At 40.6% G+C, this 20,401-nt stretch overlaps 1 protein-coding gene across 2 annotated transcripts in view; it reads left to right on the top strand.

Moving 5' to 3' along the window:
* LNX1 (ligand of numb-protein X 1) overlaps positions 1–20,401 on the top strand; it is a 121,225-nt gene that overhangs the window by 35,137 nt on the left and 65,687 nt on the right. For both annotated transcript variants that reach the window (XM_002193037.5, XM_030271079.4), the window contains exons 2-3: positions 6,522–6,670; positions 19,602–20,082. In XM_002193037.5, the coding sequence (XP_002193073.4) occupies positions 19,697–20,082 (386 nt within the window). In that variant the 5' untranslated portion in view covers positions 6,522–6,670; positions 19,602–19,696. The remainder of the gene's footprint in view (positions 1–6,521; positions 6,671–19,601; positions 20,083–20,401) is intronic.

Raw genomic sequence — 20,401 nt, 5'->3', positions numbered from 1 at the left:
TTTATAGACACTTGTGTGGGCATGCACACACACAGTAGTTACATATTTAAATAAATCCTGTAGCTGTAAACTGGAAAAATAGGCTATAAAAGGAAGATAAATATCTATTTAGAGATATATATATATACATATGTTATTAAATATGGAAATTATTATTAACTCCTAAATCAAAATCTGCTCTGATTTTGCGTTCATAAAGAGTTTTAAATTTACATGATGAAAAAAAGTAGCAATGATGTGGACCAAGCAAGCATTGTAGGTACTGAAACTATTAATAAGAAATGTATAGATGGCTGAAATGTTCAAAAATATTTCTGGTTTATATTTTGTGAGAAAGAATATGGTTTGCATATATCATGTGAGGAGGATAAATTCTTTTCCAGCCCATCTGCAACTAAAAGAACGTTAGACAATTCCTACTTTGAGGAACCAGCTTTAAGGCAGTAGCCCCTGTTTTGTGAGCAGCTATGCATCCTATTTTTTTTTTTTTTTTCTTAAATTGGCTGAGAAATTTTCTGGACCACTGATAAGAACTTTTGATAAATTTGGGAACATTGGAGCAATCTGTGAAGACTGAAAGCATACTCATTTCTTTTGCCAGTGCCCCAGCGGCACAAACAAGATAATTCTGATAACAGCATGGCAGTCAGCCTGACCTCACTTCCAGCAAAATAATAGAGAAGCTGATATGGGAATTCAAGTATAAAGAACAGAACTGTTGTTCATGACAACCAATGATGTTTTCATTGACTTCAGGTCTTGTCAGGTAAGCTTGGCTTGCTTCTTTAATGTAAGATTACCCAGCTGGTTAAACAAGTAACTATAGGCCTAATAAAAACTGAAAGTCTTCAGTTTGATATCCTACCATAATTTGATAAAAATGTAGCATTTTACATTGTTGTTTCAGAACATGTCAAGTGGCTAAGGGTGGATCAAAGGAGTTGTTGCAAAATCACTCTAAGAATAATTCTTTTTAGTGAGATTCCATAGCCAGATCAGGACTCAGAACTCTTCTGGCAATGTGTACTTCTTAGTCTTGCAGGAAAAATACTGAACTATTCACTGATTATGCATGGCACTAGAGAAAAGGGAATCTGAGTTGTCTCAAAAGTGGAGTTCAGACTGAAAAAAGTCTGCTTTAACATGGTCAAGTGTAAAATTATAAACCTGGAAACTGGGAACATATACTATATGGGGGAGACAGCTTCAGAAAAAAAAATTGAGATTTTGGAAAGACTTTGGAGACCTTAATGGACAGCCTTAGAATGTAGTCATAGCTCAGTGAGAGGGCAAAGTATCTGTGTGATCCTTGGTACATGTGAAAAGGTCTGATTTTGTCTGTGTTTATTGTATGTGTGCATATGGAGAGACCCCTGGAGCAACATCAATCCCATCACGGGCAGCATTTTAAAAGAGGATTTTAAATTGGATGAGAATGCAGGGAATAACGAAAATGTTACAGGAGGGCTAGCTAATACACCTGCTATATTGGGAGGTCTCTACCACTGCCTTTTTGTTCCACATTAAAAATAGATGAGGATGTTAGTACAAATAGAGGTACCAGATACAGATGTTAGTAGATGAAGAGATAGCAGATACAGATTCCAGCTCTTTCATCTTCCCAGGAAATGCATAACATGAATTGATGACAATAATCTTAGGTAGTGTCATCAAATTAGCAATAAATTATCCGTGTGTTTTTACATGTATGCACAATTAATTCCCAGAATAAGATACCAAAGAGACCAGTGGACTCACCACCTTTTGGTTCCTCAGACCAGAGTGGAATGTCTTTCTAGAAAGACTCATTATAGGAATAAACCCAGGCTGTGGGTTCCACAAAGGGACAGAGCAGGGGATGTGCAGCTTGTGACATGCAAGGAGCCAGACAAGATGATCTCCATCTCTCAACAAATATTGAACTCTTCAGGTACAAACCTGGATGTAAAAATTAATTCAAGAGTGAACTGAGCACACTATGTATTTATGCATGCTTTAAGTACAGAAATTTCTCTCCACCTTAAAACATTTCCTTTACTGTGTCTAACAAAGTATGGGAGAATTAGTGAGATGCTCTTTATGCCAGAGACTTCTTTGGTAATTAGAAGAAAATCACTTAATTTCTGTGCCTTGATTTGCCCACTTCTAGAGAATCCATCTCAGTTTTCCTCAGTTCCTGTCTTCATGCTGAAGAGGCCTCTGGGAGGAACTGCATAAATGCAGTCTTCCAAAAAGACACAAATAATCTGAAATTTCAGGTAGGGCACAGGACTGATGTTTCAAATAGATCAGAGAGCTTTCATCCTGCAGAAGGTACTCGTGTTACCTTGGTCAGCAATCCATCTGTACTGTGAACCTTGATGAGATAAATATAATTGTCCTAGGGTTGGTTATGTAACGAGCTTGCTTTGCAATTTAACTAATGAATGTGTTGAGAGACCAGAATAATCTTTTAACTTCAAGAATTTCTCCCAGTGGAAAACATATAGTGCCTGCCTATCTGTAATATTATCCTCTCCCTACAGCCAGCGTGATTTGGCCACTTGAATGTTTGTTTTGCTTATGTATGTAAAGCTCAAGTGTTCACAGATTTTTTTCTGGAAGAGGTAGAAGGACCCCAAGATTCCCTTGAGAACTTACAGAACTTACAGCTGGGTCTGTGGGCTTTCCAAGTGAAGGCCATTCTGAGGAATGCCTTATAGGCTCTTTGGTGGGATGATTTTTGTTTCTGGTATGGTCCAAGTTGCTGGTTTGGGACTTTTCCCAGTAGGCCCATATTTAATCCTGTTTTCTCTCAGTCTCTGAAAGCAGTCCGTTTCAGAAAAATAGTAGTCTGGTACTACTGTTGGTTCATTAACTGAGGTCAAGAGATTAAAATAATCTTGAGATTTTAATTTCCTCATTATGCTCTTGTTCTCCTTCTCAGGAGCCATCTAGAAAATGTAACGATACTGGATACAGAAGATCCAGTAGATGCTTATAACAAATTAAACATGACTTCCCAGAGCAACATACACTTTGTAGGAGCTTTGCCAACTGTAAATTATACCAAGTGGGTCAATTTTGGAAGTCAGCATCTTAGTTAAACTGTCACACTGTACAGAATTTAATATTGGTGATTAATGACTATAAAGTCCATCTAATTTCCAAGCAGACTGTCAGTGGCACTCAGTAGTCAGCAGAGGCCATAGTACAAGTGCTTGGCAATACTTTTATGTTTTGTGATCCAATTCAGGTCACTCATTTCACACAGAGGAAACAACAGAGGGAACTGATATGAAAATGCTGGCCTGCATGCTGGAGTTGTGTCTACACCTGATTATTCCCCTCCTAGAGTTTTTTTCCTATTCTTCTGTATGCCTCTACAAGCTGAGGTGTACTCCCATGGGAGAACATTGAATGTTTGTGCCAGGTGTGCATGTGGTCTGCCATTTGGAGGTCAGGAGAGACAGTTTCCTCTGGGGGACTCCAAACTCCTCCTGTCTCATCTGTCCCCACCACTCTGAGTTGTGTCTTGATGCTCCTTTCCTGGCATCATTCCTTCTCACTGCTCCTCCACTGAGTCAGAGGGCCAGCCAGCTCTACCTGTCCCCTTTGTCCTGGTCCTCATCCCACACTGGGGACAAGGGTGTATTTTACCCTTGGGGGTACATCATAGAAATCCCCAAGGAATCTCTAGTGCTGTTGAGTACTTGAAAGACACAATATGGCTCAGGCCCCTGCCAGAGCTGTGTGCACAGGAATGTAACATGCACTGGAAAAAGCTCTTTTATTTCCTTTTTTGGAAGTAGTATGCTGCCTGGCCTGGACCAGGGACTGGGAGAGAGTGGTCAGTGGCAGGCAAAGAGCTGACCTGACCCCTTGCCTCTTCTGCTCCAGTTTCACGGGGCTTCACAGGAGGATGCACAGGCCTCTCTGTTTGCAGGACACAGTGATCTTTTCAACCCAACACAGATGGCACCTATTACAAGATTATCAACTAACATTGATTACTACAGTTTCCCCTAATATGACATAATCTTTTAATGTAGCTTGCACAGTGTGTACTGCCAATGTTTTCAATGTATGCTGAAATAATTTAGTCGAAGTAAATAAATGAGTAAGTCTAATACAATAGAGTTTATGACATGTCCTCCTGGAAATAATTTCAGCAGTAGTGAAATATAGAATATCTGTAACTTGAAATGTCTGTCCTTATACCTGTGTTTGCACAGCTTGAGACACATGTATTGATTTATTTTAAAATTAAACAGCTAAATATGTAGGGTTTTTTGCCTGCAGTGTATAAATCTATACCAGAAGATTAGAAGTTTATCAAGCAGCTGTCAATGCACCAGTCAGATCTATGATACCCTGTCATTTTGGTGCAAATTAATGAATTGTAGTAGGAAAATGCTCTCACTTTTTTTGTGATGTTGGTGAAGAAAATCTGCTGTAGGCAAAGGAGAGAACTGATAAATAATACAGTACACAGTAGTTTCAAGGAAGTTCTTCTATGCTCTTTCCCAGCAGATAAAACACAGGTTCAGCTAGGATATTCCATCAACAGGTACTAGAGAGCTCACCAGCAATTTGGTTCAGAGCCAATAAATAACTCACCTTCTAGGAAATTAATTTGCCTGATACGTATAAAGAAGTATAAATGTCATTCCAAAGTGAAGAATTTGGACAGGAATGAGTGCCCAAGAGGGCTGTTTGTGCGAGCAGGAGAGCAGAGAGAGTTTTGTCTGAGCAGAGACTTACAGAATTTGAGTGGAAAGCAAAACAGGAAAGCATATCACGAGATAGGAAAGGCAATTTAAGCAATTCAGTAACATTAGCGTGAGAACAAATGAGTTTGAGCTGGCCCTTAGTCTGGAAACTTAGAAAAGCCTCCCAGGAGAGGGAGGGAGGGCAAACTTGGCCAGTTGCTAGGATGGAAATTAAGTCTGTAACTGAGTGTCTGATGTGGTCACCTGTGACAACAGGGCTCTGGGCTTCCTAATCTGGGGCAAGCAGCCTCAGAGAGGCCTCCCGTGCGAGGAAGGATTTAAACACAGGCTTTGCTTGGTGGGGATGTATTTGCTAATGTTTAAGCTTCTGTAGCTTAAGCATGTTTTTAAAAGTACATTTCATATGCAGAGTTCAATTTTGCAGACAACTGACGCATGAGGCTTGCATATCTGGCCTTGTGATGCCATGGACATCTGGTCCCGTGCGGGCTGTGTCTCTGCATCCTGCACCCATCCTGGGGGAAGAGCAGCAGCTGCACAGTGCCCCAGATCCAGCACAGCTCTGCCTGAGTTTTGAACAACTGTACACTGAGCACTGGCAGACTGGCTTGGCAGGAACCCATCCCAGGTTTTCTTGAGCAACTTGGAGCTGAGGTGCTATGCTGTCAGGGCAGAAAAGGCAAATACTACTGCATTCAAACAAATATCTACAAATACAAAATAGAAATACTGTATTCAAATACATCCATCCAGCTAAGGGTATGACTGCCACACTTGCTGGTAGAATAGAACTTGATGTGTCCCTTGATGTTTTCTTAAAATAAATATTTAACAAGAGATTTTATAGTCACAAATAACAAGCATGCTTTTAAAATGTTTGCAGGTGGAAACAAACTTGCATAAGAATAAATTGGAGGCCAAGACCTGGTAGCAGTAGATGTTTGCATCAAAGGCTGGGGATTTCCTCCTGCATGTTTTCAGCATTTACTGCAGTTGCTTGATTCAAGTCCACCTCCAAAGCTGTCTTCCTTCCTGAATAACACCTCCTTCCTTAGGAACAAATGCTTAAGATGGCTGAAGTAATTGCATTTATTAGTGATTCATGTAGTTGGAAGGGTTTCTTTTAGTCTATTGAAAATATTTTTTTAAAAAAAGATATTTTTTGCTGTTGCCTTTCTTTGCTATTAACATTCACTCTCAGCTGTTGCATCACAGTGCAGCAGCATGACACCTTATCTACAGTACAATATTTTATCCCCTTCTTGCGTGCTTTTTAAACTGAACTTTACTGGGTAAGAGGGTTTAATGCAGTCTTAATTTTGCAATGTTCAGAAAATTAAAAGAGCTTGTATTTTCGGACAGCTGAATTTGGGATTTACAAATTGCTCTTATGTGGTTCAAGTGTTCACCAGCAAGTATAAAGGAACAAGGTGAAGATTTTCAGATTACAAACTATCAGTTCTGGGTTAGAACTTGTGGACCCCGTCTTCCTTTTCAAAGGGGAAAGCCAACATGAATCTTCTGTCTTGGAGCTATTTTTAGGATGGTCCACTTGTAGTTGTTAACTTTGAGCCATGTTGATCGTCAGGTTAAAAGAATGAAAAGAAACGCAAGGAAGAATCTGACTGAAAATGAACTTTGGTATATCCCGGAAAGAAAAGTAAAAGCTTCAAGTTACACTATTGTATGAGCAGCCTGCACATGCTTATCTGCCTGCGGGAGACATGACCAGGAGGGTGTGGTCTTTGAAACCTTAAATTGCTCAGGTTTATGCAATTCAGCTTTTCTGTATCTTCTGTCATGTCATAGGCTTCGCCATCTGACCCAGGCACCAGCCGCTGTCTGCCTGCAGCTGAGGGCTGAGCACAGGCCCTGCCAAGCTGCTTCAGCCCCAGCCTGGTGATTTTATACCTGCATGACTCCCTGCAGTGGCTGAGAGACACAGCAAAGCCACACACGTGAGTTGAAAGACTTGTATCTTTCTTTGTGCTGTTCCTGCTTTTCTCCTTGAGCTTGGCGTTAGTTGTTCCAGAGGAGCAAAGGTGGGAAAAATGCTCTGGTAAACAAACCAGCCCTGTTTAGTGGCAGGGGAGTGGGCTCAAAACTCAAACCTCAGCCTGCACACTCTAGAGTGCCATGCAAGCAGGCAGTGATAAATATCTGTGTCTGTCATTAGTAATTCAGCTTCCCTATAGCCCAGTGTAGAGCTTGTTTCCATAATCTAACAGAAATGGCTATATAACACACCTGTAGGTTGCTGCACTTCTTGGTAGGCAGTGTTAAAATACTACTTACACACATACATGCTGGCATGCAAAAACTGCTTAGTTCATAACCTTTTTGTTAGCTAGATGAGCTTGGGTTTCTGTCTTCCCCATTGCTAAGAAGATCTATTTCTTCAGTAAAGTGTGTTGAAATCCAAACAATTATTTGTGGAGAGGTATCATTTGTACTGTAGCTGCTTTAGCCCATCACTTTATTAATCCTCTGGAAACCCATTTCTTCCCCTCCCCCAGGTTAAAACCCACAAAGTCTCGTTGCAGCTGTAGGAGGTGAATTGAGGCTACATTCACCACTGCTGTATCTTCCTGCTTGATTTTATGCATATAACTGCATCTGAGGTGAGGGGAAAAAAGAGAACTTGATTCAGTTTTTATCTTTAGCTCATGTTCTTCACACTTAATCTTACACTCAGTTCTTTACTCAAAACATCCTGGAATTCAGCACCAGTATATGCTGCAGTTGCAAACCTGTGAATATACATGAATAGGCATAACTGCTTATAAGTTTTATTTATATCCATAAGACTGATTGTTCATGTGAGAACGTGTATATTCACAGTGCCAACACAGAACCCAGAACAGCAATGAGGATACATGGACATCCTCACTCACCGAAATGCATACTTAGAGTACCCAGCAGACAAGAGGTCCGAGTACATAAATCAGAAGGACCTGTTCACATGTTTAAACTTCTTAATGTTTTGGGTTGTTTTTAATGACCAGGGATGGACTGCTTGCATCAAGCTCTCAGCCATTTTTACATCTGCCAAAGAAAAACACAAAAACCAGAAAAGGTGCATATTAGACTTGTATGTCATGGTTTTCTATGATGCCTGATAACTATGAAAAGGTTCCTTCAACAGCAGGAAAAGCAGGACAACCTTAAGTGATTGTACTGGGCACTATGCAAGGCACTTGCTTTCCCATAATCTTTGGTAGAACAAAACACTTTTCATTTGCTTATTCAGGTTCATACAGAACAACATCAAGGCAGTTCCATCAATTCATTGAAACAGCAGCGTCTCTTATCTGCTGTTGTTGGAAAAGTACAAAAGCTGATGTGCAAACAAAAGCCAGAAATCACTGTCAGGAATTTGGAAAGTTGCTGGTGTGTGAGAAGTTGTATCCTCAATACTCCCATCTACTTTCCTAAGACTGAAAATTCCTCTTAAGGAAGTGATCTGTTACTAATTTGCTATTTTATTCTTCCACCCCAAACCTCAGAGCCTACGTGTATTTTCCAAAGATACAAATTGAATCAATCTGGGAAAGCTTTGTTGTCTCTCATCGTTGTCTTATCATTGCCCCCTGAAAATATTCTCCCACTGCTAACTTCTCTGACTTGTTTGTGGTCCTGTAGAAGTGTCCTCCCCTTTGCTCACATGGGTTCTGCTTTCGTAAGGGTATTCCAAGCCCATGTGTTTGAACATTAACTGCATCAGGACTTTGTTGTAGCAGAAAGCTGGAAAGAGGAATGTTCCTGGCTCTGAGTTGTGATCATCTACTAGAAAAGAAAATTGAATTGTCTTTTGGAAGAAGTTTGAATGTGCTGGCATCTTCCCTAGTATAGCTTTTCTTTAGTAAAATGGAAATAAATTTTGCACGCAGGATGAGATGATAGCTTAACTCCATTTCACTGCAAACCAGGAAATCAAGCAGCATTGTTTCCAGAAGGAAAGTAAATTAATACAGGCTTTCAAATGTATGGAGTCTCCTCAAGGCTGGCTGCTGGAGAGAAGCAGTCTAGTATTTCTGGAGATGTCAGCCTTGTCTGCAGGGCTGGGTGCTGCCACCTGGCTCCTCTCACTGTTGGGGTAGATGGAGGCCTGTGGTTGATTCAGAGGGACTCTGTGGCCAGAACCTTTTGAGGAGGTAATGAGACCCCACTCTTGCTAAATGGGTGGACACTGGTGTCCTGCAATGCTGCCCAACTGAGCACTTGTTTGCTATGCATGTCCAGTTCTATCACAGAAATTAGAAGCTGGGATGGACACATATGCAGTTGATCTTTCCAAGGCTTTCCCTGAAGGCTCAACCTGAATCTGCAAAAACAATCATTATCTGAATACTTGGATTCAAAAGGATTCAGCACAGAAGACAAACTTTCACCTTCAATACATGTTCATGGAATGGTTAGTTGGCAGTTCCTGTTGTGTACAACTGCTTCCCACTGTGTACTGTTCTCATCCCTCTGAGTAAAAATCAATTCCTCCTTTACAAGGAGCTAAACACTCAAACTTCCTACGTGTCTAGCTGCTCATGGAATCCTCTCATTGGTCCTCCAGTTTCACTTCAATACACCAGCAACATTCTTACTGGAACAGTCTTAATAAGATAGATGGGTTTTATCTGCCAGTAATTTCTTATTAAGAAATGCTTCCTATTTCTCTGTCTGGATCGGTATATCTTTCAGAAAATGGCTTGTTTGAAAGCAGATAAATTTTGATTGATTTTGCATATAATTTCTGTCAACTTTTTGCTTGTCTTTCCCCTAACCTTTTGGTTTCCATGGTTATAGCTACATAGTAAAAATTGTGTTGAAATGCTGATGTTAAAAAGGTATAGGTGATGCTATTATCTTATTTCATTTTCTACTACAAAGCTGATTTTTTATTATATATTAACAGTGTCAATTCTCACAGGATTTTATAAGTAGAACCCAGTGCTGGAAAGTATAGCTTTGGGTTCTCATAATTTTAGTCTGAGAACTCATCTAATCACACTACTGCTATTTAAAAGAGTATCTCAGTTTAGAGCCAGTCAAAAAGCGCCTGAAATAAATATGATTTGTAGAAGGAACTTCAAATAATTAAAAAATCCCCTTGCCTGCCTGCACACAGTAGATTACATCTGATTGTGAGATGGATGCAGGAAGCAGGACAGTTTGAGCATGTAATTCCTAATTGGTTCTCATCACGGGACTAAGCAGCACACAATTGGTCTTCACACCTACAGAACCAGTTCTGGAAGCAGATATTAATTCAGCCACAGACTTAACTATCTTCCCAGGCTGGTGTCACTCGTGTGTCCTGGCTGACAAAACCTTAGCAAGCCTCTTGTTGTTAAGGGGAGTATTACAAGGCCATCAGCATCATATGCATGTTAATTAGCAATGGGCTTTGGGGGAGTTCCCATGAAGCCCTAATTAAAGCAGTGATGAATCAAGTCCTGTGAGTAGTACCATACTCAGGGCTGTTGTTTCCCAGCACTGAGCAGATGAAGGTAGAACCAGGCTCTACAGGATGTGTTTTGGTGGCTGAGGGCTTGGTCACTATAATAAACAAAATTTACTTGCTGAGCTTAGTCATTATCCTGCTACCAAAAAAAAAAAAATTTAAAAAAAAAAAAGATGCCCAGGAACAGAAACTATTGCACAGCCTCATCTAGAAAGATCTGCTTCTGCTCCTACTTGAATACTTATGGTTTACCCAGTCCTTTCCATTTTAAACAGACTTATAAGCTCTACTGAACACCTAACTCCCAAGTGACCAATAGGGACTAACAGCAGATATAAATGGGCACTGTCAGCACTACTTCATAAGAGATGTCTGTTCAAGAGCCAAAATCTAACTTGTGTCAGCCCCAGAAAACTGATAGTCAGACCACAGTAACTGGGCTTCTGGGTTCAGCCTCTTCAGTGTCCATTATATCTCCCTTTTTCCAAGAGTACATTTTTCTTAAATGTAATATTCAGCACTCAGCAGTGCAAAAAATTGTAACGTCATCAAAATTTATTCCTCTTGCCCACTGAAATTTCTATTTATGGCTTCATATTGTGTGTGTTTTCCCATTTTTGGAGGCTGCCCCTAGGCTGTACCACTCCCCTATGTTGTTGAAATTTACCTCTTGACTACCTTACCATGTCTTGGGGCCTCCTTTTTCCAGGGGCCTGAATGGGAGTGGGCCCCAGCAGTTGTGACCCTGGGACTGAGTGTCAAGGCATGCTTTCAGATTGTGCTGTTTTAAACAGCAGAGTGTCACTGTACCATGCAGTTCTTCAATGGGACCATTTTTTTCTGCTTAGGATTTGTTTATTCAGTCCTTTTTGTGGCCCCAAGTAGCAGGAGGAGGAAAAATTAAGATACAAGTATAATTTAAGTTATAGTCCTTTACAGACCTATAATTTTACTTGTATGTAGTATATAATATTTAACAATAATTCATATTATTTTATAATGTATAATATAATAATTACATCTAAATCATAGTATGGGATTTATGTGCAACATAAATAAACTTGAGATACAGATTATTAAATCCTTGCTCCACTGAATCCGCTTAATTTTTCCTTTGAGTGCAATGGGCCAGAGGTTTTATCCCAAGCATTTTCTTCTATTGTTTAGAAGTTACTCTGGGGAGCCAATTGCTGCAGGTTGCTGCTGTCCCTCCTGCAGGTGCATGTCCATAAGCAGAGGATGCAATCCTAAAAGTCAGGAGTTTGTCAGGGCTTTCCCTCAGATCAGGTCTAAGAGCATCTTTGGGGTCACCTTGCTGCACAAGGATTCCTGTGACAGAATCTGGGCACTGGCCTCACTGGCATGGGAGCAGCCAGCTGCCCCTTCCCCTGCTCACCAAACCAAGTAGGTGCTTCTAACCATGTGGATTGCTTCTAAAAAAAGGTCCCCACAGGGTGTTGTGAGAACTTATTAAGTAGTTTGCCAAGTATTAAGAAACCCCTGGATCAGAGAAGCAGTTGTAAAGGCAGAGTGTAATTAAAGCACAGTTTACTTTATTATGTGTTATTAGCAGGGTTATCCATCACATGTTCTGTGCTTTGTAGTTATTAAATGTTATCTTGTGGTCACATGAGGAGATGCTGTGTGGTCTGAAGGTGGCAGGTGCCATGGCCATGGGAGCCAGGTTGAGGTGTAAGGTTTCAGTGTCCTGAGGGGAAGAAGTCTTCCATTTTGCTCCCTGTCCATCAGCCCCCTCTTCCCTCCCCTCTCTGGGAGGACAGAGAAGTAGCATCACCCACCTTCCCTGCTGACCCACTTGGGGCCCTGGGAGAGGATTGCAAAAACAGATTAAGATTTACTGTGAAGCTGTATTAAGTCAAGATTTTCACAATCCCATGCAATTTACTCTGCCTATTGTATTTTTATTTTAAAGTTAAGTAGGGCAGCCTGCAGAAAGCACATGTGGTCTGCACTCCCCATTGCAGACACAGCAGACAGACCTGCAGCAGGGACCAGGGGTGCTCTCCCTCATGCAGTTTGCATGTTGCACCTGTTCCCAGCTTACCAGCATCTTAAAAGGCAGCTGGGGCACTGGTTGTCCAGCCACAAAAATACAGTTCTGTCATCTGCTCAAATGGCTGAAAGCAAGCTTGTAGTATTTGTGAGGCTGCCAGTCTTGGCAAAGTCAGACAGAGCAATCAGCCAAATCAGAGTGGTAGTGCACCTTTTGTTACATAAGTAGCCATGCCATTTTATAATTTAGTATGTGAAATGCCGATGGCATTTATTATGTCAATTAGGATGAGCATATGTTTAGGAAGCCCTTGAGGAGTCAATCATAATTGCTCACATAATGTGCCTTGCTTCAACCACATGATTGACTTCCTTTGAGCAGGTAGACTGTGTGCCTTTGGGAAGCAGTTACCCACAGCCTGCCCATTTTGCTACAACTCATCTTCACACTTGGAGTCTGAGCTTTTAGTTCTGGCATAAGCTGTTGATCCGAGTCTGGGTTTACTGAGCTTTGAAAAAAGCAAGAAACAGAAGTTACTACCTTAACCATCAGTATTTGACAACTAGAGGCATGCCTGCAATAAGTCTTCTTGGAAGCACTACTTTCTACTGAGGTGAGTTAATTCCTAGGACATTTTCCTTGTAGTAAGGAATACTTAACCTGACGGATATGTACTGTCTTGCTCAGATCTTCTCTTCAGTCAGATCTTGTCCAGCTGTTCCTAATATTGTCAGTACTTCTGGGCTGATTTTTTTTTTATTTATTTTTTTTGTATTTTAACATGCTGAGTTAAGTTTTGTATCCATGAAATCATCAGAAAGAGTAATCTAGGTTTACGTGGGCGTGTGAGAGACAGACAAAAAACCAGAATATATTTCCATACATTCCTAACAGGCATTTCAGCTACATAATTCCACAACAAAAAACTTTTTCCAGCATTGGTTTATTCTGTAAATTCCAGCATGAGCCACAGAGAAAAAAATTCTTTTCAAACAGTCTGGTTCTGGTTTTAGAAGTTACTTTGTGTGCAGGCACAGTTTGACGTTGTTGGGTCTCACAGCTTGAGCTACAACTTAAAAAGTTGGGGTTATTCACCTACTGTACTGTACCATTGGATTTTTCTATTCAGTTGGAAATGCCTTTCATCACTCAAGGCTCTGCAAAGTACTTTGATTGTTATAAGCTCTGAGAAGGACTTTTTGACTATTAATAACTTTGAAAAATCAGCTGTCTTAAAACTGGGGCCGGGCAGAGGAGAGGTTTTGGAGCTCCTGTTTGTTGTCTTAGAGATGTTCTGTACTGATGTGCTGAACTTTTAAATACAATTATTTTCCTCTAAGAGCAAGTTGTAACAGTCTTTTCTATCATCTTAAAAGTCAAGATGAATTCTTACCTGCTAAATTGGTATCTCTGGGATCCACAAGTCTCCTCCAGCTACTGGCTTTTTACCTGGAGGTATGCATCTTGCCTCTGCCCATAACAAATTTCTATCTAATTACACACCAGGAAGAAAGAAAATGTTGTGGTTCTTCTTTAGTCAGAATAGATTTAAAAAGAAGTGGAAATGTGGGGGGAAAAGAGAGTAGTAATACATAGGAGGAATTCTGGTCAGAAGGTATGATGATAAGATTTTGGGCACCTTAATGTTTTATACACTTCCTTCAAACAAAGTTTCAAGTCTAGGCAAACTGACTCACCCCTTTGGCCTTTAGTGCAGCTATACCAAGATTGGTGCAAATTATTACATGATATTTTCTAGCCAGGTCTTTGGAATGCAAATCACTGTCTTTTTTAATCTAAAATACTGTATAATACATATTATTAAAGTGTAGATCACTCTATAATGTTTTCCACAACTGTTGTATAGTACCACCTTGAACAGTAAAGTCAGTGTAATCTATAAAAAACTTCAGCTGGAGAGAAGCAGTTGGTACAAACCACAGTAATGGGAAACATGGGTAGCTGTTACTGGGGAAGACGGTTTGATGAAAGGTAGGAGGTCAAACAGTTACCATTTTACTAATGGCAAACAATTTTCTAAAAGCATTCAACCTCATACTTCATTATAAAATCTGATTATTAAATAAGTAATGTGATCTTGCAACCCAGATTCTGGCAGAAGCAGGGACACAGCTAACCCTGCATAACTGGAGGACTGTTGTGCTTTTGCTTGAGGGGGTGAAGGAGGACCTCTGCTCCCTCCTAGCCATGAGCCACTCTTCTCCCCAGTGAGGGTGAGCCACTAGATGGGGACCATGCCCACATCTATCTAGCCAGTGGCAGCTGGGCTGAGGCTTCATTAAAGAGCTAATTCTGTAACTTTGAAAGCTGTCAAGCCTTTTGGATTTGACATGGATATTTTTTAACACGAACAGACAAGATAGCAGTCTCCAAACCCTCAGCAAAGAAGCTGATTATCAAGAAAGCATGCTCACAACTAGTGTGGTGAAAGGAAGGCCAAATAAAAGCATCTCTGGAAGAATAAGGAGCTCCTGCCCTTAGCTGGCAGCTGTGAATGCTGCTGTGGCAGAGTGGTTTCCTTACATGCCTGTGAATGGGCCTCTTTGGCCATACACTGCCTTACTGACCCACAGAAATGGATGGCTGTGAGTCACTAAGAGATGCACATTTGTAGGAGATAACAGCCCATGCTGGGACTGGGGGAAGGATGCAAAATGACTTTGCTATCATAATTTAGCTAAGAAGAGCACAACAGCTCTGTCAGTAGAACCTTCATCTCCCACGGATTGTACAGCAGGAAAACAGGGTGTGAAAAGGCATCTGTTTTAATCTGCAGATACAGGATTTGTTATACATATGCTCTGAGTGTGTATTAAGCAGGAACATTACTAAAAAGTGTCCCTTAATCACAGAGAGAAAACCAAGCTACCAAACCAACTAATATTTGTCAATCTTACTGTGCTATTTAGAATCCATTTTCTTTATACACTCTTATCATTGACTGAAGATTTCATTACCACCAAGCTGTACTACTTCAGAATGAACTACTGGAGCTGAACTCCTCTTACGGTTCTGCAGCTCATCTGTTTTGCTCCACTATTTTCCAGTAACACCTGCTCAGTGGCTTATCTTTCTCCATTTGTGATTTAAGCCAGTAGCTACTCCTCCAGGCTCCACATCACTTTTTCTCTGGCCTTAAGGCATCTGTTTTATTCTTTCTGTGATAGCAATTTCCACAATATCTTTCATCACTTAATTATTTTTCCTTTAGCTTTTGTTACTCATTTTTTGCTACCTGTAGTTTCTCCCATTTTGTGCCATGCTACTTCCAAGTGCAGCCTGGTGAACTGCTGGGTTAATATTTGATGGTGGCTGGGCAGAGGCAGTGAGGTTCTGCCACTCTGCTTAGCAAGCCCTTGTCTAGCTACACTGCTGCCAGTGTAACTGTGGTGGTAAGTCAGAATTTAAGCTTAAGATTGGTTAAATGCTTCACTGGGATGGGGTAACTATGGATTTGTTATTGCAAGGAGATGAAAGGCATTCTCTCTACCTACTCTTCATGTTACTGTCCAGGCTTTTTTCTGTTATTCTTGTAAGTGCTTCTGGTGGCTGCAAATTCCTAAGCAGTAAGGACCAGTAAGATGCAAACTTCCTCAAACCAGTGCAGCCTGTTGGGTAACTTTTTTTAAAAAATGTTATCATGACAGTGGTTTTCACTGTGGTCACAGCCCTGGGGTTATTTTATGCCCTGATGTGACCATTGTCATTACAGCTTGTGGCTGAAAACTTGGAAATATGGATATCCAGATAAAAATGTTCTTCCTTCATAATTTGCAATGTATTCTTGTGCTTCAGGTCTCTACCTTGGACTGAAGCTTGGTTCACCACAGTGCCACAACACTGTGGTATTCTTACAAATCAGTACTTGATTCTCTTTATTCAAGCCAATCTATGCTAGGTGCTGTAAAACTATGCTAAATCTGGGACCTGAGCTGTTGAAAACCTCCTGCACAGCAGGGAAGCGGCAAATGATGGTGATGTCTGCTTAGGCATGGGACCACCACCTCCTCTAAAAGCTTCTCCTGCCAATCATCCTTGCAAGAACCACCTTCTGTCAATATGGCTCTGACTACAAGAAGCAAGAGACTGCCAAAGTGACATCCATGTTCCACTGAGGCTGCCAGTGGTGGCTGACACCAACTTGAACATAGAATTCTTCCCCTCTGTTTTCTCATCTCTTCCCCTCTGAAGGACAGGGCTTGAAGAATAAAGGTTCAGTGAGGAAATTATTACCTTTCCTATTTCACTGTGGCTTTCCATCTCCCTGTGCAGGTTTTGTTGCTCAAAGTGTATTTTTGTTTTTTATTCATAGATTATGGAAGGAGTAGAAATATGCACTAGTAATCAATAGGTCAAATTTAAATACCTTCTCCCCTGTCTTCTACAATGTTCAAGAGGAATGAAGACTTTAAGCTTCCTAAAAGGACGTAATGCTAATTATGTAGCTATTATATGACAGCACATAAATGTTATAAATACAAATGACTGCAAATATTGCAAAGAGCATCCACCTCTGACTGAATCTGTATAACAGTTCCATCACACACCCTCCATGCTAACTCTTTTGGTGGTATAATCACTTCCCAAAAATGGCAATCATTCCATTGCTTGATATGTCCAGCAGTTTATGAAGGTTCATGAGAGAATGTGGACCAGGTTAGCCAGAAGGGTCTGAGATTTTTTTTTTCCCAGAATTTATATTAGTATGTAGACAAAATTTTCTAAATAATAGGTTTCATAGGACTTGAATTTCCGGTTCTAAAAACTCAGTGCCTGTTAGTAATAAATGTGGATAGTTTTATCTCCCTGTGCTGTAGCAAGTATTTGTAATTTATGCAAACATTGTAAAATTCAGGTACAGCTCCTCACACCCGCCCTTTTCCACTAGCATTGCATTATTAGTATGTCAGATTGATAAAGAGTATCTGTAACATGGCCAGGACAGCCAGACTTTGCCTCCTCTGAGGCTTCTCTCATCATTTTTGCTGCAGCAGAACATGGCCTTAGGGCAGCGGTGCCTCTCTTTCTCTGTTGTCATTGTGAAAATAATTGCAGTAACTTTGGAGCTGTAGTGCTGTTTCCAGCTGTACCTTAATTTGTATCAGGGGTCTTGCTCTGTTGTACATGTGGAAGTGGAGGACAGGTACTTTCAGGGTTAGGGCATGAGATTGGGCAGGGGTGGCTCAGATGCCCATGTACCTGTTCCTGGGGGCTGCTCTTTTCTCAGAGCAGCCTTTGGCTTTAGCTTTCAGGTTGGCTGATGGGAGCAGTGTATTGGGTTTCCTGCCAGCAAGAAGCAAGAATTCTGTCCTTGAGAGCATCCACGAGACAGCAAAATGCTGGAGTTGGCTGTATTCTGGTGTGTGGTGCATAGGGTAAGCACCCACATGGATGTGGTGGTGCAAGAGGACACAGCTGGGGAGTGGAGAAACAGCATCACATTGCACACACCCCTGGTTGCAAGGCATTCTGAAAATGTAAAAGACAACTAAGTTTATAACACAGTGCTATTTTTGTCATGCTTTATTGGTTTCTAATTAATTTTACATTTATTTTAATAATCATGCAATTTCCCAAGCCATGTGTTGCCATTCTTGAAAGCAGTCCTGTTGACTTGAGATTCCTCCATGAGCAAGGGATGTGGAGAGCATGGACACTCACTCACAGCCACCCCACTTCATCTAGAAGTTATCCAAGAGCTTCTTACAGTGCCCAAATAGTCTCCAGCACATCTCCTGATAATTTGTTATCTCGTTTTATTTTGCTGTGTGTCACCTTAGTAGAATTAAATAAGAATTCCTATATTAAGATAATAGGTGGAGCTGCTACCTGCACTATGGAGAGATGTTTGTTTCTTCACAAATAACTTTCCATAAAGCTCTGGTGAATTTTTTTACAAAAGGGAACATCTGACCCAGTTTTGCATATTTTAAATATTTGCAAGGGTTCTAAGAGGCAATGATTTTAATTCCAGTGAAGCTACTTCTAATCAGGAGGCAGAGCTTATGCAGAACTCTCTCTTGCAAGCAAAAACAGGCACTTAACATAATTGCTTCATAAGAATAAGATCTAGCAAAACATTGAAGAGAATGTTTGACATTTAAACATCTGGTTAGTGTTAGTGGGGCTATTATTTTACCTTCATGTCAGAAAAACCTGTCATGTTAAAGTTTAATTTCTCAGGTTTAGAACCCATGAGCTTTGCATAAAAATAAGGGTTTATTTATATGAAAATATGCTCTGTCATAGTCATATTTTTCTTATTATTCTTTCCCTCATTTGCCCTCAGACATGGGTGTCTGTGGCTGACACATTGTCTCAGCAAATTAAGTCAAGCTGAAAGCAAGGGTACAGTGCTAAGGCAGAGCAGCAAATAAGATTTACATTTTCAAGCAAGAGCAGTAATTGGGCCATTGCATATTTTATATCTCCGTGTTTATTTTCAGAGTGTTATACCAAATAAGCATAGAAGTAATGAGACATAAGTGCTCCAACAAGCAGTTGGGGTTCATCAAGTAAAAACTACAAATTACTCTTTGGTTTTAGTGCCACCCACAGAGTTTACATCTTTAAAATACCATCAGGCAGGTGTTGTGGCCAGAGCTAATTGGGTTTTTAGCTAGGAACATACTGAGTTTCTGTACAACAAATTATAAAGGAGTAGGCTTTCTTTTGAGCAATACACTATTTAGCATTGTGCTGTGCACTTCAGTTTGTGAGGTGTTCGGTTCTTTGCAGAGCAAATGAAGTTTTGAACTGACTGTGCTGCTGCAGGTGGTTATAACTGTTTGACTGCAAGCAGGCAAACTGTGAATGCAGGGGTCCAGGTCCATTGCTGCTGTAGTATGAGAATGGTCTACAGGGCCCAAAGTTCTAAATTCTCATAACCCAAATTATCCGCCCTCTGGCTACAATAAGTGTTTGTATCCTTGTGTGTATTAGGTGAAGCTGCTACTCTCTCTTGCTGTGCTGAAAAGGGAACTTGGCCAGCAGGGTTTATTCTTACCTGTATTTCTGCACACAGTCTTGCAGTGTTTGCCCACACACAATGCTACTTTTCTGGCAGAAGTAATGTGGCCACAAAATCATCTGACTAGAATTGCAATTATATGCTAATTTAAGGTTTTCAACCATTAAATGCCTGTAGTGTTTCTCCCTATCTTGATATCTTTCTTTACAATGAGAGTGTCTGTAAATTAAGCTAGATTTATGAGAAAATAAGTCTCTGGAGTTAATTCTCTCTTTTTTTTCTGCCCCTTTCTTTGCTTTACTCTCTCATCCCAAAGACACAATCGTTTCCTAGTACCTGATATAGTACTTCATATATAGGTACATACTGCAAATATGGCAAGAAAACACAACCCAGAACATAATCCTTCGGCTTTTCTCCCCACAGATCTGACGGCACACAAGCCTTGCTACAGCTCTCACAATTAGAAAACAGGTTGGGTATTCCCACCTGCCCCCTTTTGAATTGCATCAATTCTGATTATGAGCCAGAAAGAAGAAGAAATGGAGGATAGCTCCCTGCCACTCTGTGTCACCTGCGGCCAAGCGCATTTACCGGAAGAAAACCACTTGTACAGCTACACCGAAGAAGTAGATGATGATCTGATATGCCACATTTGCCTGCAACCTTTGCTTCAGCCATTAGACACGCTCTGTGGTCACACCTTCTGCACAGCCTGCCTTACAAACTTCCTTGTGGAAAAAGACTTCTGCCCCATGGACCGCAAGCTTGTGATTCTCCAGACATGCAGGAAGTCCAGCATACTAGTGAATAACCTCCTGGATAAGCTAATGGTTAGCTGCCCTTTCACAGAACACTGCTCAGAGGTTGTGCAACGTGGTCACCTTGAACAGCATTTCCAAACCCAGTAAGTTGTTGTTGATAGACCTTTTTTGACTCTTATTTTTGAGTAGAGGAAAAAATATCTTCAAATAATACTGATCAAAATACACAGTTAACGTAAAGAAAGAGTTGTTTATTTCACTCCCGGTGAACACAGTGTCATTAATTTAGAGCTCAATTTAGTCAATTTACAGTCCAAGATATAGGCTATATCTTACTCTTTTTACACAATCAAATGCATCAATGCATTTAAGGTACTTCATTCTATCATTAGCAGTTCTGGGTGAATACTTAGTGGTTAGCTGCACAATGACAGTGTGTAGGTAGTCTGCATGTTTTTGGAA

The sequence above is a fragment of the Taeniopygia guttata genome, chromosome 4 (assembly GCF_048771995.1).
Source record: "Taeniopygia guttata chromosome 4, bTaeGut7.mat, whole genome shotgun sequence".
Classification (NCBI taxonomy): Eukaryota; Metazoa; Chordata; class Aves; order Passeriformes; family Estrildidae; genus Taeniopygia; species Taeniopygia guttata.
Note: the sequence above shows the minus strand (reverse complement) of the source record. Positions and strands in the feature narration are given on the sequence as shown.